Here is a 22347-nt window from a genome sequence, read left to right as displayed (position 1 = left end):
TACATTTGTAATGATGTGCGATTCGTGAATGAATCATTTGAGTCGGTTCATTGCAGTGAATAGGAGAAACCCGTTAATAAACCAGTCTAGATGATTCAGTCATGAACAGAACTGATTTGGTTTACCGAGTTCAAATCACTGATTCAATGATCCTGTCAATCATGGGCGAGGCTAGCCCCTAAAACTTGGAGTAAGAAATGTTGTTATTCTAAAAAAAAATTTTATTTTTATTTTTTGTCTTTGACAAGGTTAAATAATGTTCTTCATCTTCAATCCGCAGCAGCGCCAAGCAGAGCGCAGGTCAGAAACAGAGGCGCGCGTGTGTGTGTGTGTTTGTTCATCTGAGCCTCATTGGTCTTTCACTTCTCGTCAATGTCAGAATATTTGAGATGACCAATCAAATCAAAGTAGGCGGGCTTTATGTTCACAGAAGCTGCTGAGCGCGAATTTTAGCAGCACGACTGACGCTTCAGTTTACGCTCAAGTGCGAGTTAAGAAGATGTAAGTAGCTAAACTAAACATTTTATATTTGACAGTTTTTTAGGTCATAAATGTTAAACGAATGACAAAAATAATTAGAAAACTAATAAACTTTTGTCTAATTTCGCCATTTTGAGCTGAAAATAGGCCTATATAACGTGTAATTATGTCATTGTGAGGGGACAAGAAACATTAACAAAGCCGTTTTCATAGGCACAAGATTAATAATGCATGTGTACATGTTGAGAATTAATATAATACAATTTGTAGCCTTCAGTAAATTAAAAAAGTTCAGCTTTAGGAGGGGAAGAGACAGGGCAAGATCAGGAGACTGAGAGAAAAAGACAGAGTGATGGAGATGAGGAGAGAGCAGGTTTTAAATCTATTTCTTATCCTTTTTTGGCCTTCAAACGTCTTGAAATGCACATATCAGAGAAATAAAAATGTTTAACCCCATAACAACCTCAAATTTATGACCTCTTTGATTATAAAGCCCTGTCTACGGCCATGTATTAGGCCTAGATCAATAATGAATGTGTACATATTGTGAATGAATTTAATAAACTTAGTTATCTAGCTTTCCTGGTAGCTTTGTCTGAGAAAATGATTCATGAATCAACCTATCAGTTGACCCTATGTTTACTTTCTTCACTGACAGACAAAAATGAAAAGCCTATATCAGTCAAAGCTCAGCTTTAGGAGGGGAAAAGACAGAGCAAGAGAAAAACAAAGAGAAAAAGAGTGTGATGCTGATGAGGTGAGAAAAATAAACAGCTGCCCGCACATGGTTTTAAAGCTGTTGTTATCCAATTTTTTTGGCCTTCAAAACATCTTAAAATGCACATATGTAGATCAGAGAAATCAAAATTGTCTCGGGGGAGCATGACCCCTGACCCCCCTAAATACCTCGCATTCGGTACCTCAGTGATTATAAAACCCTGCCATATCCATGTTAATGGATGAATGAATGAAACTAGTTAATAATGCGCATTAGACCATAAACTAACTTTTTTTTTTTTTTAAATCATACCCTCATTGGGGGCTGAGCACCCCTAAAATGAAAATCCTAGAATCGCCCCTGCTGTCAATGTTGTAGTGGACACTGTCTCAGGAAAGACTAAATGGTCTGGTCATGCTGTCTATTAAACACGATTTAGCACGACAGCTTATTTTCAAAGATCTGATCAAATAATGGTGTTGTACTGAATGCAGTATGTAATTATTTGTATAGTTATAAATGTATAATTTTAGTTAATTCAATAAACTTTCAAACTTTCATTTAGTTCTTTATTGTCTCTTGTTGAATAATAATTGCTATGCTTATAGATAATGATTGTTGTTATATGTGGCAAAAAGATAAGATAAGGGTTTATAGAAAATCCAGAGCTTCCCACTCGTATTTACGACATTAGCCGCTTTTGCACTGTCGGGCCGAACGGTTCTCATTGTAACTGATCCATTCCGTGCCGATCCGGGTCAGCTGGTGCGGTTACGGCTTCATTCTCCACTGTGGGTTTGACAGCAGCCGCTCTTTAGAATGTAATGCAAACGCGTCAGTCGTTGCCTTGGTAACGCGGCGGTTTACTGATGATATGAGATGTGAATAGCGATCGCGATGGAGAATGATCAGCTATTGCTTTTAATTTGATTATTGCTTTGTTTAGTTCACTCAAAGAGTGACTTTACTTAATATACTTAATATACTTAACCAGCTACAGAGAAACTGGCAGCCAGGCAACAGACAAGTGACCAATCCGGGCGACTTTACTTCACGGATTCTACCAGCACGGTTCGGCTGAGGATTCATTACCATTATAAGAACCGTTCGGCCCGACGGAGGAAAAGCGACTATTGTGGAGGCGTTCATGTGCGTTCAACTCGTAAATACAATCTTTACGAGATGACATGAAACCACCATATGAGTGTTGAGTGACGTAATATCCCTTTCAAGTGGACGCGCGGAAGAGACGTGAGACTGAAAGCACTGAAAAGCCCTCGCGCTACTCATATGCTGAGAGAGAGATAAGACAGTAGAGCTGCACGATTCATCTTTAAAATACTGTGATCTCCATTCAAACACCCACACGATCTTTCAATTTGTCTATTAAACCTTTGACAAAATCATATGGCAACATTCAAATCTGTGTTGGCGCTGCCGCTGACCCAGAGAGAGTTTGAAACAGCTTCACAAAAGGTCTTTAAAACCTCATAATAGTATCATTATTTCTGTGATACAATAGTTCAAATTATCATAGAAGTACTGGGATAAAAGTTTAAAGTTCGAATATAAACATCGATGTCTAAGATAGCGATCAGAATAGAGTAAATCAGCCTTTGATAGAAACTTGGCGCCTAAAATAACGCATTTATCGATTACATTATTCCGACACTAGGTGGCGACAACTGACTGTTAAAACATGTATTTGTAATTGAATTATTTAATCAAGAGAATGTAGCACTGTATGATGCTTCTGAAATAAAACTCAGAAAGATGTGATGAATTGAATTTGTAAATATGACTCATCTTATACATCATGTACAGTCTGTATAAGAGTATGATTTAACTTTTACCCATAGTCTAGTGTAAAAAAGAAGAAATACATTGCAATATCAAATCGCATTGTAGAAACGCAATTCTTAAAAATTGCAGTACATATCGTATCCAGCCCTAGTGTGTGTGTGAGTGTGTGTGTGTGTGTGTGAGAGAGAGAGAGAGAGAGAGAGAGAGAGAGAGTGTGTGTGTGAGTGTGAGAGAGAGTTTGTGTGTGTGTGTGAGAGAGAGAGAGAGAGAGAGAGAGAGAGAGAGAGAGAGAGAGAGAGAGAGTGAGTGTGTGTGTGTGTGTGTGTGTATGTGTGTGTGTTAGTGTGAGAGAGAGTTTGTGTGTGTGTGAGAGAGTGTGCTTAATGTAAGCATTTTAAGGAACTCTTAATATTAATGTAATTAATGTCCAATAAAGGCTGTATTAAAGCACTTAATGACATTTTCTGATTCTCCGTGACCTAATCTAGAGTGAGAACTATTTATGGTTAATACGTTGTTAACAAAGCATTGTCTAACTCTTTACATAAGAGCTAATTAAACAATAATACTTGGTTAATTACAGTGACAGTGAACCAAGAATTTGCTATTTGTATATAGTCTCTTAATATATTAACTACAGCTTATATATTATTATATACTATTCATTAACTATAAACTAATAGTTTTAAATGATTTATAAGCGCTGTGTTACTGTATACTTGTGATAAAGTGTTGCCATTATTTCAGACCGGTCGCATTAAGTGTAATTGTTCCTTTTGTGTGTGATGGAGTGATTCTTCTTTTTCAAAAACAACACAAAATAAACAAAGTAAAGATGAATTTGACTGATAGCATTATTATTATTATTTTCAAGATGTCCATAGATATGGTGATATATTGTTATTGTGTGTTATTTTGGCCATGATAATCATGTAGTGATAAATCTGATATGGTGACAGCCCTGGTTCAGGTGAAACACACACCACTTCCCTCTTTTCAGCTGCACACACACATTTTGAGGCGATGCTCAAGCTTTTACAAGGGTCAGTTTGCACAAGCATTACAAGGCAAGTTGATTTACAGCAAACATTTGTAATTTAAAAAACCCTCTTCACTGTCTCCTGCATCTGTTGTCTGGTTTGTAGTTCGTCCGGTTTATTTAACTGTTAGTTTTAATAATATAGTAAGATGTAAATGTTCCTCTTCAGGGAGACTCCTCACCGCTTCCTTCTACCGCCTGGTTTATACTCGACGCGTCCGCACGAGCGCGAAGGTGCGCGCGGCAAAAATGACGTCATTGTGGTGTGGGCGGTCGTGCGCGTTGGGTTCGCAAGACCCAATTTCGCCTGGCGGTGTGCGCGACATTTTTTGTAACAACGCGCGCGGCGCCGCATCCGAAGATGAACGACTTCGAGCCGAATCTGGCCGAGCTCGAACTTCTCACCACACCGGCACCCAGTTTGCACGTCTTTATGAGTTGCTTACATTTAAAAAATGAGCATATAATAGCATACAAAGTATTTTTTAATGAACATAAAGGTCCATGTTTAATAAAAATGTTCACGAAACTTAATAAAATGTTAGTGAAATTAGAAAATATGTAGGAGATCGTTAATTTAGTTATGTTGTATACACATCTCATATCCATATATTTTGTTTTATTGTCACGAGTAATAATCTCGGGGTTTACTGGGTTTTACACGATTCTTTTTGTAGTGTGGTATTGGTAGTGGTGTACTAAAATAAACATTGTCACGTGTGTATAGCTTTCTTCTTCTCACCGCTGATTCCTGATGGTTTAGAGGACAATTACTCGAGTCGCCCCCTGTCGTTTCAAAGAATAGTACAACGGCGAGCACGTCAAGTATAAACGCCTCGTCCGTTTGGGGAGGTGCGCGCGTAGTCTGCGGAGCCAGGCGAAAGTATAAACAAGGCTTACCGCCGGCAGGATCTGACGGCTCAAGCTGGAGTCTGTCGCTGAACCACCGGATGGGGCTTACACCAAAGATATAGTGTATACCCTATCTACTGTACATATTAATACTAATACTTATTAATCCTCATTCACTCCGAGTCTTTATGGCAGAGATGATCTTACCACAGTTCCTCCAGTTTACAGTGAGGATTCGCCAGTCCAGCAGAAAACAGCTTCACTCCTGAGTCTCCTAGTTTATTCCCAGACAGACCCAGATATCTCAGGTGTGAGGGGTTTGATCTCAGAGCTGAAGCCAGAGCAGCACAACCTTCATCTGTCACACCACAATCCCTCAACCTGTAGAGAACAATGACACACATTAAGCCTATATCCAGAGATAAACATGACACTTAAAAAATAAATAACATAATGCTGTCATTATGAAATATATACAAATATTCATTAGAAACAAGTTGTTAAATTCCATCAGTTTGGATTAGGGGATTCAATATACAGTTTGTACAGTATAAAAATCATTATTTCTACGGAAAATCCCCATAAAACATGGAAACCCAACGTGTGTGTGAATGTGATTTAATGCTTAATGTATTTGTAAACATTTTAAGGAACGTGTGTGTGTGTGTGATTAATGTATTTGTAAACATTTTAAGGAACGTGTGAATGTGTGTGTGTGTGTGTGCTTAATGTATTTGTAAACATTTTAAGGAGCATGTGTGTGTGTGTGTGTATGTGTGTGTGATTAATGTATTTGTAAGCATTTTGAGAAACATTTGTGTGTGTGTGTGTGTCTGTGTGTGTGTGTTAGCAGGCGAGGATTGGGACGATTCTAAGGGTCCAGCAGAACTCCATAATTTCCTGGATGATTTTGGCATTTACTTCGTAAAATAATCTTTTAGGAAGCACGCTATAAAGAACGGGTATTCATTATAGTGTGTGCCAAGTGTGTGTGTTCGTTCGCGGGTTATTCAGAAACGACACAGTGCGGAAACGGAAAATCACCAAGCGACAATAAAACTAGTCCAGTGATGTATATATTTAGGCTTTCTGAAGCCTTGGAGCCAATTTCTGAGAGGAATCGATCAAAATTCACGATTTCGTTCTAGTCATAGGTGTACATTTGTAATGATGTGCGATTCGTGAATGAATCATTTGAGTCGGTTCATTGCAGTGAATAGGAGAAACCCGTTAATAAACCAGTCTAGATGATTCAGTCATGAACAGAACTGATTTGCTTTACCGAGTTCAAATCACTGATTCAATGATCCTGTCAATGTTGTAGTGAACACTGTCTCAGGAAAGACTAAATGGTCTGGTCATGCTGTCTATTAAACACGATTTAGCACGACGGCTTATTTTCAAAGATCTGATCAAATAATGGTGTTGTACTGAATGCAGTATGTTATTATTTGTATAGTTATAAATGTATAATTTTAGTTAATTCAATAAACTTTCAAACTTTCATTTAGTTCTTTATTGTCTCTTATTGAATAATAATTGCTATGCTTATAGATAATGATTGTTGTTATATGTGGCAAAAAGATAAGATAAGGGTTTATAGAAAATCCAGAGCTTCCCACTCGTATTTACGACATTAGCCGCTTTTGCACTGTCGGGCCGAACGGTTCTCATTGTAACCGATCCATTCCGTGCCGATCCGGGTCAGCTGGTGCGGTTACGGCTTCATTCTCCACTGTGGGTTTGACAGCAGCCGCTCTTTAGAATGTAATGCAAACGCGTCAGTCGTTGCCTTGGTAACGCGGCGGTTTACTGATGATATGAGATGTGAATAGCGATCGCGATGGAGAATGATCAGCTATTGCTTTTAATTTGATTATTGCTTTGTTTAGTTCACTCAAAGAGTGACTTTACTTAATATACTTAACCAGCTCCAGAGAAACTGGCAGCCAGGCAACAGACAAGTGACCAATCCGGGCGACTTTACTTCACGGATTCTACCAGCACGGTTCGGCTGAGGATTCATTACCATTATAAGAACCGTTCGGCCCGACGGAGGAAAAGCGACTATTGTGGAGGCGTTCATGTGCGTTCAACTCGTAAATACAATCTTTACGAGATGACATGAAACCACCATATGAGTGTTGAGTGACGTAATATCCCTTTCAAGTGGACGCGCGGAAGAGACGTGAGACTGAAAGCACTGAAAAGCCCTCGCGCTACTCATATGCTGAGAGAGAGATAAGACAGTAGAGCTGCACGATTTATCTTTAAAATACTGTGATCTCCATTCAAACACCCACACGATCTTTCAATTTGTCTATTAAACCTTTGACAAAATCATGTCGAAACATTCAAATCTGTGTTGGCGCTGCCGCTGACCCAGAGAGAGTTGTCATGAAACAGCTTCACAAAAGGTCTTTAAAACCTCATAATAGTATCATTATTTCTGTGATACAATAGTTCAAATTATCATAGAAGTACTGGGATAAAAGTTTAAAGCTCGAATATAAACATCGATGTCTAAGATAGCGATCAAAATAGAGTAAATCAGCCTTTGATAGAAACTTGGCGCCTAAAATAACGCATTTATCGATTACATTATTCCGACACTAGGTGGCGACAACTGACTGTTAAAACATGTATTTGTAATTGAATTATTTAATCAAGAGAATGTAGCACTGTATGATGCTTCTGAAATAAAACTCAGAAAGATGTGATGAATTGAATTTGTAAATATGACTCATCTTATACATCATGTACAGTCTGTATAAGAGTATGATTTAACTTTTACCCATAGTCTAGTGTAAAAAAGAAGAAATACATTGCAATATCGAATCGCATTGTAGAAACGCAATTCTTAAAAACTGCAGTACATATCGTATCCAGCCCTAGTGTGTGTGTGAGTGTGTGTGTGTGTGTGTGTGTGTGTGTGTGAGTGTGAGAGAGAGAGAGAGTGTGTGTGTGAGAGTGTGCTTAATGTAAGCATTTTAAGGAACTCTTAATATTAATGTAATTAATGTCCAATAAAGGCTGTATTAAAGCACTTAATGACATTTTCTGATTCTCCGTGACCTAATCTAGAGTGAAAACTATTTATGGTTAATACGTTGTTAACAAAGCATTATCTAACTCTTTACATAAGAGCTAATTAAACAATAATACTTGGTTAATTACAGTGACAGTGAACCAAGAATTTGCTATTTGTATATAGTCTCTTAATATATTAACTACAGCTTATATACTATTATATATTATTCATTAACTATAAACTAATAGTTTAAAATGATTTATAAGCGCTGTGTTACTGTATACTTGTGATAAAGTGTTGCCATTATTTCAGACCGGTCGCATTAAGTGTAATTGTTCCTTTTGTGTGTGATGGAGTGATTCTTCTTTTTCAAAAACAACACAAAATATACAAAGTAAAGATGAATTTGACTGATAGCATTATTATTATTATTTTCAAGATGTCCATAGATATGGTGATATATTGTTATTGTGTGTTATTTTGGCCATGATAATCATGTAGTGATAAATCTGATATGGTGACAGCCCTGGTTCAGGTGAAACACACACCACTTCCCTCTTTTCAGCTGCACACACACATTTTGAGGCGATGCTCAAGCTTTTACAAGGGTCTGTTTGCACAAGCATTACAAGGCAAGTTGATTTACAGCAAACATTTGTAATTTAAAAAACCCTCTTCACTGTATCCTGCATCTGTTGTCTGGTTTGTAGTTCGTCCGGTTTATTTAACTGTTAGTTTTAATAATATAGTAAGATGTAAATGTTCCTCTTCAGGGAGACTCCTCACCGCTGCCTTCTACCGCCGGCAGGATCTGACGGCTCAAGCTGGAGTCTGTCTCTGAACCACCGGATGGGGCTTACACCAAAGATATAGTGTATACACTATCTACTGTACATATTAATACTAATACTTATTAATACTTATTCACTCCGAGTCTTTATGGTAGAGATGATCTTACCACAGTTCCTCCAGTTTACAGTGAGGATTCGCCAGTCCAGCAGAAAACAGCTTCACTCCTGCGTCTCCTAGTTTATTCCCAGACAGACTCAGTGTTCTCAGGTGTGAGGGGTTTGATCTCAGAGCTGAAGCCAGAGCAGCACAACCTTCATCTGTGACACCACAATCACACAACCTGTAGAGAACAATGACACACATTAAGCCTATATCCAGAGATAAACATGACACTTAAAAAATAAATAACATAATGCTGTCAATATGAAATATATACAAATATTCATTAGAAACAAGTTGTTAAATTAAAACATTTAGGATTAGGGGATTCAATATACAGTTTGTACAGTATAAAAATCATTATTTCTACGGAAAATCCCCATAAAACATGGAAACCCAACGTGTGTGTGAATGTGATTTAATGCTTAATGTATTTGTAAACATTTTAAGGAACGTGTGTGTGTGTGTGTGTGTGTGTGTGTCTGTGTGTGTATGTGTGTGTGTGTCTGTGTGTGTGATTAATGTATTTGTAAACATTTTAAGGAACGTGTGAATGTGTGTGTGTGTGTGTCTGTGTGTGTATGTGTGTGTGTGTCTGTGTGTGTGTGTTAACAGGGGAGGATTGGGACGATTCTAAGGGTCCAGCAGAACTCCATAATTTCCTGGATGATTTTGGCATTTACTTCGTAAAATAATCTTTTAGGAAGCACGCTATAAAGAACGGGTATTCATTATAGTGTGTGCCAAGTGTGTGTGTTCGTTCGCGGGTTATTCAGAAACGACACAGTGCGGAAACGGAAAATCACCAAGCGACAATAAAACTAGTCCAGTGATGTATATATTTAGGCTTTCTGAAACCTTGGAGCCAATTTCTGTGAGGAATCGATCAAAATTCACGATTTCGTTCTAGTCATAGGTGTACATTTGTAATGATGTGCGATTCGTCAATGAATCATTTGAGTCGGTTCATTGCAGTGAATAGGAGAAACCCGTTAATAAACCAGTCTAGATGATTCAGTCATGAACAGAACTGATTTGCTTTACCGAGTTCAAATCACTGATTCAATGATCCTGTCAATGTTGTAGTGAACACTGTCTCAGGAAAGACTAAATGGTCTGGTCATGCTGTCTATTAAACACGATTTAGCACGACAGCTTATTTTCAAAGATCTGATCAAATAATGGTGTTGTACTGAATGCAGTATGTAATTATTTGTATAGTTATAAATGTATAATTTTAGTTAATTCAATAAACTTTCAAACTTTCATTTAGTTCTTTATTGTCTCTTGTTGAATAATAATTGCTATGCTTATAGATAATGATTGTTGTTATATGTGGCAAAAAGATAAGATAAGGGTTTATAGAAAATCCAGAGCTTCCCACTCGTATTTACGACATTAGCCGCTTTTGCACTGTCGGGCCGAACGGTTCTCATTGTAACCGATCCGGGTCAGCTGGTGCGGTTACGGCTTCATTCTCCACTGTGGGTTTGACAGCAGCCGCTCTTTGGGATGTAATGCAAACGCATCAGTCGTTGCCTTGGTAACGCGGCGGTTTACTGATGATATGAGATGTGAATAGCGATCGCGTTATGGAGAATGATCAGCTATTGCTTTTAATTTTATTATTGCTTTTGTGGCAGGGTAAAGGAGCTTGTTTATTGGTTTATTAGAGGATGGGGAGAGGACCAATGAGGTGAGAGCAGCGCGAGTATTTAAAGACCTTTATTTTGACATCTGTTTACGTGGCTTGCTGATTCCGGGCTTTCTCCCCCCTGGCATTTCCTGTCCCACTCCAGGTTATCTCCAGTTTGATTTGTAGCATTACTGGTGGTGTAGGCAGTGGTGTAGTCTAGTTTTTTGTAGTGAGTATACTCGTCTAATACCCCCGCCGCCGCTGCATACTCACCCATCCCAGAGCGTCACCCCATAAGCACCACCACACTCACTAATGCATACAGTATGCATCGACATGTAATTGAGAGCATTATGAAATACTAAGTGTTATCAACATGTCAATTTATTATAAGCAACACAAGACTTTAACAGCCAATGACATTTACAGCTGGGGAGACTGGACTGATTTTCTACTGTTTAGTGTTAATCACCATCTAACTCAGTCAGTTAAGAGCTACATTTAGCCTTAGATGTTATATGAATATGGTCTCTGAAGCACAGGTTTTATCAGCTGACAATTTTCAAAAAATTTTTTTTTTAAACATTATAGGCACAAATACAAATTTACTTTTAGAAATGGTGTTTTTGAAAAAAAAAAAAAAAAAGTGTTATTTTAAAATACATTTTACTGTGCAATTTCTTTCTAATTAATTTGAGTTAGACCGAACTTTTATTTTGGTGGGTTGTAGACATTTGAGTTTCTGTGTGTTTTAATAAACTATTATTATTATTATTATTAGGCCTGAAGTATACTCTTCTGTGCAATAGTAATATATTTCTGTTATAATTTCTTCAAGTTATACCGAACTTTTATTTTGACAGGTTGTCGTAAAGACATAAATTTCTGTGTGTATATTAAACGAATGAATGACGATAGTTTTATCAAATGAAATGGTGAAATTCTCGTGCAGTGACTCTCATAGCAGCTCTGCGATGAAATGCACATGTGTAGCTGTAGCCTACATCATGTCTCAATACAGTGAAACGCTGAAAACACCACGAGCGTGAGTCACCCGTGCTTCTCTGTCTGTCTGTGTGTGTGTGTGTGTGTGTGTGTGTAGTGGAGCACACATTGAGCGCTCATTCCCAGAGACGCGTATCTAATTGCAGTCTCTTTTAGCTTTAATATTTATAGACACTAGTCCATATCGAGATTTGATTCATTGTATAGTTTTGATTTATTCATTCAAAAATAGCCAAAATCTGTGACGTTCTGCTTTATACAGCAAGTTCCATTTGTGACTGGATTCCGCGATTCGATCCGTCGCTTCGCAAACACAGACGGGGTGAATTTATGAATGAAAGTGTGAAAGTTCTGACACAAAACGAAGTTGATACGTATCCTCACGCTGGGTATACGCAAATCCTTGGCATTTTCTAGTGGGTATACGGCGTATACCTGCGTATCACGTAGACTACACCACTGGGTGTAGGCATTGAATGGTGGCTGTATGCAGTCTCAGCTAACATAGCAAATGTGTGTGTGCTGGCCGGCGGACTGAACTGCGGCGAATTGAGTACCCATATATCGGGCATTTGGGCGGTGTTTATCTGTTCATCTAAACGGAAAGAGATTTACTGCTCGTGCTAACGGTGTGTGAGTGTTGACTGGCAGATTGGTCTGCGCGCATTGTGAGTAACCATACACGGAGCGCGTGAGTGACGTCATCTAAAATTGAAACTTCCTCATCTGTAAACTCTATCTGGTGGGAGGACGTTAAGGAGATGCCGCTGCTGTTTTGCTTATTTGGTTTATTATTTTGATTCTTTATAGTTTCTTTTGTTTTTTGGGGTTACAGTTGTTTTGTCTCACTGTGTGGTATTAACTTTGTAACTACGGCGTGTGAACTATCACTAGTAGTCATTATGTCTAGTGATTTTCCTTAACATTATTTCAGACTAATCCGTGGTTTTCTTGCGTCATAATTCATTTATGTGTGGTGCTGGATTCTGTTCCGCCAACTAAGCACTGCTCCTCGTTAGCCTCACTTGTGAGGAGGTTGGAGTGCTCTTGATGTGACACCTTTGTGTATGTTATTGTGTGTTTTGGTATAAATGTTCTTTAATCAATTGACCATCTTTTGTGTGTCTCCAGGAGCCAGTGTAGTCGTGGTGGAGCAGGGGAGGCCGGTTGTCGTGATCTAGAGGCACGCATGTCACAGTGTGTGATTTACATTGACACGATTTCCTTGCAGTGCTTTGCAGTCTGATTTGGGGTGAGTTTAGGGAGGGTTGGATGACCTCTCGATTGCGCCCGGCCTGCCTTGTCCCTGAGAAACCTGGCTCTGAAGAGAAATGTTCTATACCATGTGATTTTAAGAATAATTGTGATGTTTTAAATACAATAAAATATATTTTGTATTGTGACCCTGGTCTCACTGGTTTAAGTCTTTGCCCTCAGTGAGTAATACTTACCTGTGTGTCCTCCGTTGAGGTATTTCCCTGGTTCTCCACCAGGGTGGCGTAGTCTGGTACAAACTTATCGTGGTTTCTAAATCTCTTGCTTATAATAACGCCACACTTTGTTTAGTTCACTCAAAGAGTGACTTTACTTAATATACTTAATATACTTAACCAGCTACAGAGAAACTGGCAGCCAGGCAACAGACAAGTGACCAATCCTGGCGACTTTATGTAGCCATTGGGACTTTAGGACCCAGGAGCGAGTAGCAAGGGCTTAAATGTAGAGGTGTCCATAAGGGCGGGTTTTTGTGTTTTGTCGGCCGCTTGGACAGGAAACGGAGGGGAGTGGAACCGCGATTACCGTAAAACTTCAAATAATAGCCGAGTCCCAAATAGACGCCTGTTTCTTTTAAACGCCTGGTGTGACGACAGGTTTGGGTAAATAAAGGCCGGTCTCAAATAGAGTGTTCTATGTTCTATGTTGTTCTATGTTTTGATTAGATTTCACGTGACAGACACAACAGTTCATGAACGACTCATCACTATGGCAACATAACAAACAGGTTAACGAACTTTCTTTTAGTCTTCAGTTTTTCTTTATTCTCTCAATACCACCATGGAGACAAAAAGAAAAAAGTATGATTTGACATTTAAGCTGACAGTTGTCAAATTTGCCGAACAAAATTCGGGAGAAGCAGCGGCAAGACATTTCTCGGTTGATCCAAAGAGAGTGCGAGAATGGCGTAAAAATAAAGCTGAACTGCAACGTCTGTCCGAGGAAGACGACAAAAGGGCCAGACTGCGAGGTGGAGGGAGGAAGAAGGCCAGTGAAGAGCTGGAGGTGAGCGTGTGTGAGTGGATCCACAGTATGCGGGCAAAGCATCTCAGAGTCTCACGTAAAATGATCAGGGCCAAGGCAAAAGAAGTGTATGCAACAGTGAGTGACGGCAGGGATGAGGAGAGTTTTACTGCGAGCGCTGGCTGGCTGGACAAATTCCTGAAGCGCAACGACTTTTCAGTCAGAAGACGCACAACTGTGGCCCAGAAAGTCGCCAAGCACTTCACTGAGAAACTGGTGAATTTTGTCACATATACAACGCGGATTATTAAGGCAAAGAAAATACAGCCGAAAAACATTATAGCCATGGACGAAACAGCGGTGTGGTTTGATATGGTGGGCTCTACAACGGTGGATGCAAGAGGTGCGCGCAGTGTTCCACTGAAAACCACAGGCCATGAGAAGAGCCACTTAACTGTGGTGTTGGCTGCGAAAGCAGACAGGACCAAATTGAAACCTTACATTGTCTTCAAAGGGGGGATCAAGGAGGTGAAATTAATGCAAAATATCAGTGGGGTGGTGGTGGCCACGTCCAAAAATGGATGGATGAATGAGGAGCTGACTGCAGACTGGCTTCAGAGAGTTGTGGGAAAGCTCAACTTCGCCCCTCGTCTCCTAGCCTGGGATTCATATCACTGTCATATCAGCGCAGCGACCAAAGCTGAGCTCAAAAGGGGCTACAACATAACCACGGCAGTGATACCCGGTGGCTGTACAAAGTACATACAGGCCCCTGACGTCGTATGGAACCAACCATTCAAAGCCAGCCTGCACGAGTCCTATGACAACTGGATGGCAGGGGATGTGGACAAAGAGTACACAGCTGGAGGAAATATGAGGGCCCCAGCTCGTCGCTTGTTGGTTTCCTGGGTACTTCAAGCGTGGGAAAAGCTGGATATGGAGCGGCTGAAAAATTCCTTTAAGGTATGCTTGCGCGCGCGCGCGCGTGTGTGTGTGTGTGCGAGGGAGAAAGAGGAGATAATAGATTTCATTAACTTCGGGATGTTATCCTTAGGTATGTGGCCTGACAGTAGCTTCCGATGGAAGTGAGGATCACCTAATCCATTGTTTCAAAGAGGGAGAGCCGTGCGCATCTGGGCGGGAGCTGTTAGTGCAAGCAAGGCAGGCGGAGTTAGCGGAGGCTGGAGAGGGAGAAGTGGAGGAGAGCGACGTGGATGAGGAATTCGCTAATGAACTTGTAATTGAGGATCGCGGGGATGATGATAGTGATGAATAGAGTAATTTTCTATCACATGAATGCAGTTGTTTTACAGGGTAGCCTTCATTCTTTCTTGTTGATGTGTTTCGGGCAACAAGTTCATATGCTCGATGGATTTTAGCGGTAACTTATAATATTGTTCTGCCCATTGCTGTCACATCGTTTCTTTTTTCATGCTGCCAATAATCTAAGACATTTCTTACACTAAATGATTTGTTAAACACATTCGTTTAGCGGTAATTTATATTGTTCTGCCCATTGCTGTCACATATCGTTTCGTTTTTTTTTTTTTTTTTTTATGCTGCTAATAGCCAAAGACATTTCTTACATTAAATGATTTGTTAAACACATTCAAATTAATTATAAATAAAACGTAATATGATGTGGTAACCTCCTACTGTCATGCTTGAACATCTCAACACTAAATTAAAGGCCTGTCTCTTATAGACGCCTGTCTCAAATACAAGCCGGTGCAGTTCGGTGATTTGGGTAAATAGAAGCCCGGGCTATTATTTGAAGTTTTACGGTATATGAGCATAGGCAGCCAGGTGTTGGCGTCCCGCGTGTTGAAGTGTGTGTGTGCATGTGCAGTCACCAGTAAATCAATTGTGGAAGCGTTTCCGAGTTTAACGCCGGTAAGTATGCTTCCCTTAAAGAGTGTGGTTTTGATGTGTGTCGTGGGATGCTGTGGTGTGATTTTTATTGTGGTTTATTTTGTAGAATGGGCGGGTAAACAGAACCAAGTTTGATATTCGTCGGGAATTCTCTCTCTCTCGTGGCCAGGTGCGTATAGCCAATAAGGCATTGAGATGGTCCCCTGCTTTACGCGCTGAGTATATTTATATCCCATGGGGTTTTTTTAACAGACTGTGCTGGTGTTACAGGGCGTTTGCATAATTGCTGCCGTGTGTTGGTGCGGGTGGCCTAGCCCAAAGTAGGTATCTGTTAGCCTGATATCCAATTAATTGTTGGACTTTGGCCTTGCAAAGACTCATGTTTGTTTCATGTGTGGCCTGCTGTTATACCAGGTCCCGTGCGTTTCTTCATCCGTGCGCGTTGGTTTGTGCGCGCTCCGGCGTTTGTGTGCTTCAGTGCACACAGGATCATTAGGAGCCTTTTGTGAATGAACGCCGTCTCTCGTGAGTGTTCGAAGGTTTACAAGTGCTTACAATGTATATCATCAGTAGGGTGCATGGGTTATGGGGATAAATAAATAAGTGTGTTTCTGTTTTTAGGTTTTTGCAGTTTGTGTACTCTGTTTGGACATCCAGCCACTGTTTTCTCATGTATGAAACTTTTGTATGTTTTTATTATTTAGTTATATCATGTCTGTGAATTTATATGATTTAGGTCATGTTTTCTGATTATTGATATCTTACCATTGAGACAAATTGTTGTAATTGGGCAGTGTGCAATATTAACGATTGGGACGGGGGAGTGCTAGTGATATGTGCAATTTGGATAGCCTCCTATACAGCTGATTGTAGTAGTATTTTCTGCACTTTACTTGTTCAAACGAAGTGGGCAGTGCTTGAGTTCTCGTAGTTAGTGGGCAGGGCTCAATACTCAATGTATCAAGGTGACCACCCGTGTGGTGTGATTAGAATTGGTGTGTACTAACAAAGCACTTTATGGTTGATGCAGTGTAACCTTGGTTGCTGTTTTTTTTGGTGTGCTGAACCCTTTTGGAGCTTTATACTCATGGTGAAATTAAACGTGGATCCCGGTCTACATTGAGCACTGCGGTCCGGCCCAACTTTAGTGTAGTTTTCATATGAATATTTGTCTACGAGAATTCATGTAACTGCCTCTGATGTATTATTGTCATTAATGGTTTTTTTATTTTTATTCAAAGCAAGTATTTTAACTACTCTGATTGAAGATTACAAATAAATAATGTTTATTGCTTTTGCTACATCAGCCTTCAATTGTTTCATTCATTTGAATATTATTAGCATGGGGTGTATCTTTATTCTGGGGTATTAGTTGGGTCTCCCATCCCAGTCCAATAAATGGGAGTGGCGTAGTTAGACCATATTTTGGGGTAGACTATATTGGTATACTCCCAAAGGCCACATTTACTTCACGGATTCTACCAGCACGGTTCGGCTGAGGATTCATTACCATTATAAGAACCGTTCGGCCCGACGGAGGAAAAGCGACTATTGTGGAGGCGTTCATGTGCGTTCAACTCGTAAATACAATCTTTACGAGATGACATGAACGCACCATATGAGTGTTGAGTGACGTAATATCCCTTTCAAGTGGACGCGCGGAAGAGACGTGAGACTGAAAGCACTGAAAAGCCCTCGCGCTACTCATATGCTGAGAGAGAGATAAGACAGTAGAGCTGCACGATTCATCTTTAAAATACTGTGATCTCCATTCAAACACCCACACGATCTTTCAATTTGTCTATTAAACCTTTGACAAAATCATATCGCAACATTCAAATCTGTGTTGGCGCTGCCGCTGACCCAGAGAGAGTTGTCATGAAACAGCTTCACAAAAGATCTTTAAAACCTCATAATAGTATCATTATTTCTGTGATACAATAGTTCAAATTATCATAGAAGTACTGGGATAAAAGTTTAAAGTTCGAATATAAACATCGATGTCTAAGATAGCGATCAGAATAGAGTAAATCAGCCTTTGATAGAAACTTGGCGCCTAAAATAACGCATTTATCGATTACATTATTCCGACACTAGGTGGCGACAACTGACTGTTAAAACATGTATTTGTAATTGAATTATTTAATCAAGAGAATGTAGCACTGTATGATGCTTCTGAAATAAAACTCAGAAAGATGTGATGAATTGAATTTGTAAATATGACTCATCTTATACATCATGTACAGTCTGTATAAGAGTATGATTTAACTTTTACCCATAGTCTAGTGTAAAAAAGAAGAAATACATTGCAATATCGAATCGCATTGTAGAAACGCAATTCTTAAAAACTGCAGTACATATCGTATCCAGCCCTAGTGTGTGTGTGAGTGTGTGTGTGTGAGTGTGAGAGAGAGAGAGAGTGTGTGTGTGAGAGTGTGCTTAATGTAAGCATTTTAAGGAACTCTTAATATTAATGTAATTAATGTCCAATAAAGGCTGTATTAAAGCACTTAATGACATTTTCTGATTCTCCGTGACCTAATCTAGAGTGAGAACTATTTATGGTTAATACGTTGTTAACAAAGCATTATCTAACTCTTTACATAAGAGCTAATTAAACAATAATACTTGGTTAATTACAGTGACAGTGAACCAAGAATTTGCTATTTGTATATAGTCTCTTAATATATTAACTACAGCTTATATATTATTATATACTATTCATTAACTATAAACTAATAGTTTAAAATGATTTATAAGCGCTGTGTTACTGTATACTTGTGATAAAGTGTTGCCATTATTTCAGACCGGTCGCATTAAGTGTAATTGTTCCTTTTGTGTGTGATGGAGTGATTCTTCTTTTTCAAAAACAACACAAAATAAACAAAGTAAAGATGAATTTGACTGATAGCATTATTATTATTATTTTCAAGATGTCCATAGATATGGTGATATATTGTTATTGTGTGTTATTTTGGCCATGATAATCATGTAGTGATAAATCTGATATGGTGACAGCCCTGGTTCAGGTGAAACACACACCACTTCCCTCTTTTCAGCTGCACACACACATTTTGAGGCGATGCTCAAGCTTTTACAAGGGTCAGTTTGCACAAGCATTACAAGGCAAGTTGATTTACAGCAAACATTTGTAATTTAAAAAACCCTCTTCACTGTATCCTGCATCTGTTGTCTGGTTTGTAGTTCGTCCGGTTTATTTAACTGTTAGTTTTAATAATATAGTAAGATGTAAATGTTCCTCTTCAGGGAGACTCCTCACCGCTGCCTTCTACCGCCGGCAGGATCTGACGGCTCAAGCTGGAGTCTGTCTCTGAACCACCGGATGGGGCTTACACCAAAGATATAGTGTATACACTATCTACTGTACATATTAATACTAATACTTATTAATACTTATTCACTCCGAGTCTTTATGGTAGAGATGATCTTACCACAGTATCTCCAGTTTACAGTGAGGATTCGCCAGTCCAGCAGAAAACAGCTTCACTCCTGCGTCTCCTAGTTTATTCCCAGACAGACTCAGTGTTCTCAGGTGTGAGGGGTTTGATCTCAGAGCTGAAGCCAGAGCAGCACAACCTTCATCTGTGACACCACAATAACTCAACCTGTAGAGAACAATGACACACATTAAGCCTATATCCAGAGATAAACACGACACTTAAAAAATAAATAACATAATGCTGTCAATATGAAATATATACAAATATTCATTAGAAACAAGTTGTTAAATTAAAACAGTTAGGATTAGGGGACTCAATATACAGTTTGTACAGTATAAAAATCATTATTTCTACGGAAAATCCCCATAAAACATGGAAACCCAACGTGTGTGTGAATGTGATTTAATGCTTAATGTATTTGTAAACATTTTAAGGAACGTGTGTGTGTGTGTGTGTGTGTGTGTGTGATTAATGTATTTGTAAGCATTTTGAGGAACATTTGTGTGTGTGTGTGTGTCTGTGTGTGTGATTAATGTATTTGTAAACATTTTAAGGAACGTGTGTGTGTGTGTGTGTGTCTGTGTGTGTGATTAATGTATTTGTAAACATTTTAAGGAACGTGTGTGTGTGTGTCTGTGTGTGTGATTAATGTATTTGTAAACATTTTAAGGAGCATGTGTGTGTGATTAATGTATTTGTAAGCATTTTGAGGAACATTTGTGTGTGTGTGTGTGTCTGTGTGTGTGATTAATGTATTTGTAAACATTTTAAGGAGCATGTGTGTGTGATTAATGTATTTGTAAGCATTTTGAGGAACATTTGTGTGTGTGTGTGTGTGTGTGTGTGTGTGTGTGTGTGTGTGTGTTAGCAGGGGAGGATTGGGACGATTGTAAAGGTCCAGCAGAACTCCATAATTTCCTGGATGATTTTGGTATTTGGGTGAATGACGGATAAGGATTTAAAATGTGAAGAAAAATAAAATTGGTAAAAAATTAAAATTGTAAGACTTTCTATACTTATTAGAGTGTTGTGTATGTAATGCAATGGTATTTACACATTTCTAGAATGTAATTAATCATTTTTTTTTGGTGAATCAGATTTTTTTCCCCATTAAAATGTCATTCCTGGGTAACGTAATGAATTTTTAAATTAACTACATTTCTACCATTGTTGGCATATACAAATGTACTGATCTCCATATTTGGAGCTCAACAAACAATTAGTGCTCGGAAAACTACATTTTAATCACAATTAATATAATCAATTTGAGATTTCATATAGACATGGGCTCATTTTTGGCTGCTGATAACTCAAAATTCAGAACCAAATAAATAAAAAAAACCTGGAAAATGTTTAAAAATGTTTTCCAATAAAGTAAATAAAACTTGTTTTATCATTAACTCAACAAAAAACTGAGTTGTGTAATCTAACACACAAATATGGGTTAAAATAATTGCCCGTGTCATTGTTAGCCGGAAGGACATTCTGCAATATTTTTCAGGATTAAACAGCTTAAACATTTAGGGCCCATTTTAACGATCTGAAACGCAAGTATCAAACGCGTAGTAACTTTGTGGGCGGATCTTGCGGATCCCGACGCAAATCTAAAATGTGTTGGTCTGAAGTAGCTTCATTACTCATAGGTGTGGTTTGGGCGTAACGTGAAATAAACCAATCAGAGCGACATCTCACATTCCCTTTAAGAGCAGGCGCGCTTGTTCCATGGCGGATTGCTATTATAACGGCGGATTTGCCAGACGCACGCCAGGAGCGGTTCACAGCCGAGGAGACCGACGCTCTCGTCAGGGCCGTAAAACACAGAGAAGTGACATTGGGGATGGAGAAACACAACCAGATTAGCTTCGCTTAAACAGGCGTATCATAATTTGGGTAAATGTGTAAGCTGGATTTATGCCTATTTTTTCACATCTATGAACACAACAATGATTTCCCTCATGTGGAATATTTTTGCTTGTAATAATGTATGGTTTGCAAAAATGTGAACTGCTAGCGTCTGTGTGTAGATGAGAGAATCAAAGTGTGTGTGCGTTGTGCTCACGCTACATTATGGCCAAGCATGCGCCCTTAAAATAGCATCTGAATAACATGCGCCACTGACTTTAGACGAGGTTTCTCCTGGTCTGTGCACGCCTCCTCTCTTCGCTGAACCCCCCCCCGGGAGCGCAAGTTCATTCCCTAATTTACCGACGTGCGTCTGCGTCGGTGTACAAAGTCAATTGCACTGGGTGCAAGACAGGGCCCTGAGGCTTATTGCAAATAAGTCAAGTCAAGTCATCTTCATTTATACAGCGCTTTAACAATGTAGATTGTTCCAAAGCAGCTTTACAGTGATAATAGGAAATTAAAGTAACAGAGATTGTTTTGGCTTTACAGCAGCTCTAGAATAAAGTTATTGTCCAGCTAAAGTTAGTTTTGATTGATTCACTTCCGTTGCAACGATCATAAGTTATTAACTTAAGGGCCGCTAACACGACACCGTTCTAACAGAAAACCGTTAAGTTCTTTCTGCGCAAACTTTAAAAACGTGAACCTGTGAGAACGCTGATGGTGTGTACATGCATATTACGCGTTTAGATTATAGGAATGTTTATAGGAGTGTGAACCTATTTCAATTAATATTTCAAGTTTGCTTGTTACTGATACATTATCACTCCACTGAGTCAACACTATAATACATTGCTCTCTTTTGTCCAAGATACTCAGCCCTAGCTTCTGCATCTGCGTTTATCCTGGCTCTGAACCGTCTCTGCCTCTCTTTATTAGACAGAGGCATCTGGCAGGACAGAATTGACCTTAAAACACCAGAAGTTATACTAAAGCTTTAATAAAATGTTGATAATTAATAAATTTGATTACATTATTCATGAGTTGACCATTAACATTACAAAATTCAATTCAATGATAAAGACCCATGTGACTCATTGAATCATATGAAATCAAGTTGAATGACAGCAAAAATATGACAAAAAACATACAATTATGTAAATAATGTTAATTTTAATAATATAACTATAATAACCATACCTAAAAGTTTACAAATGTTAATTAAAAACTAGATTTTTATGCATATGTCATTCTGGATAACGGATGACATGTCCTGGCTAACAGAGTTTTTTTGTTATCCAAGAATGATATGTTGTTATACAGGAATGACAAAACAAATATTTTTCTTTATAATCAGGCACTAACTTAACCACCTATGGAAAACTACAATTTAGCTATCATCGCTTAAGGTAATCT

The 22347-nt window shown here is 38.9% G+C and overlaps 1 protein-coding gene across 10 annotated transcripts in view; it reads right to left on the bottom strand.

Moving 5' to 3' along the window:
- The window catches only part of LOC311077114 (protein NLRC3-like), a 56593-nt gene that overhangs the window by 8418 nt on the left and 25828 nt on the right, over positions 1-22347 (bottom strand). For 5 of the 10 annotated variants that reach the window (XM_084138918.1, XM_084138925.1, XM_084138920.1 and 2 more), the window contains 3 exons: positions 19078-19251; positions 8882-9055; positions 5100-5273 (listed from right to left, as the gene is read on the bottom strand). In XM_084138918.1, coding sequence (XP_083995044.1) covers positions 5100-5273; positions 8882-9055; positions 19078-19251 — 522 coding nt within the window. The remainder of the gene's footprint in view (positions 1-5099; positions 5274-8881; positions 9056-19077; positions 19252-22347) is intronic. The other 5 variants (XM_084138923.1, XM_084138927.1, XM_084138926.1 and 2 more) reach the window with 3 other exon arrangements.

The sequence above is a fragment of the Abramis brama genome (genome assembly GCF_963993115.1).
Source record: "Abramis brama genome assembly, contig: SCAFFOLD_99, whole genome shotgun sequence".
Lineage (NCBI taxonomy): Eukaryota > Metazoa > Chordata > Actinopteri > Cypriniformes > Leuciscidae > Abramis > Abramis brama.
The sequence above is the reverse complement of the archived record's forward strand: the minus strand, read 5'-3'. Positions and strand labels throughout refer to the sequence as shown.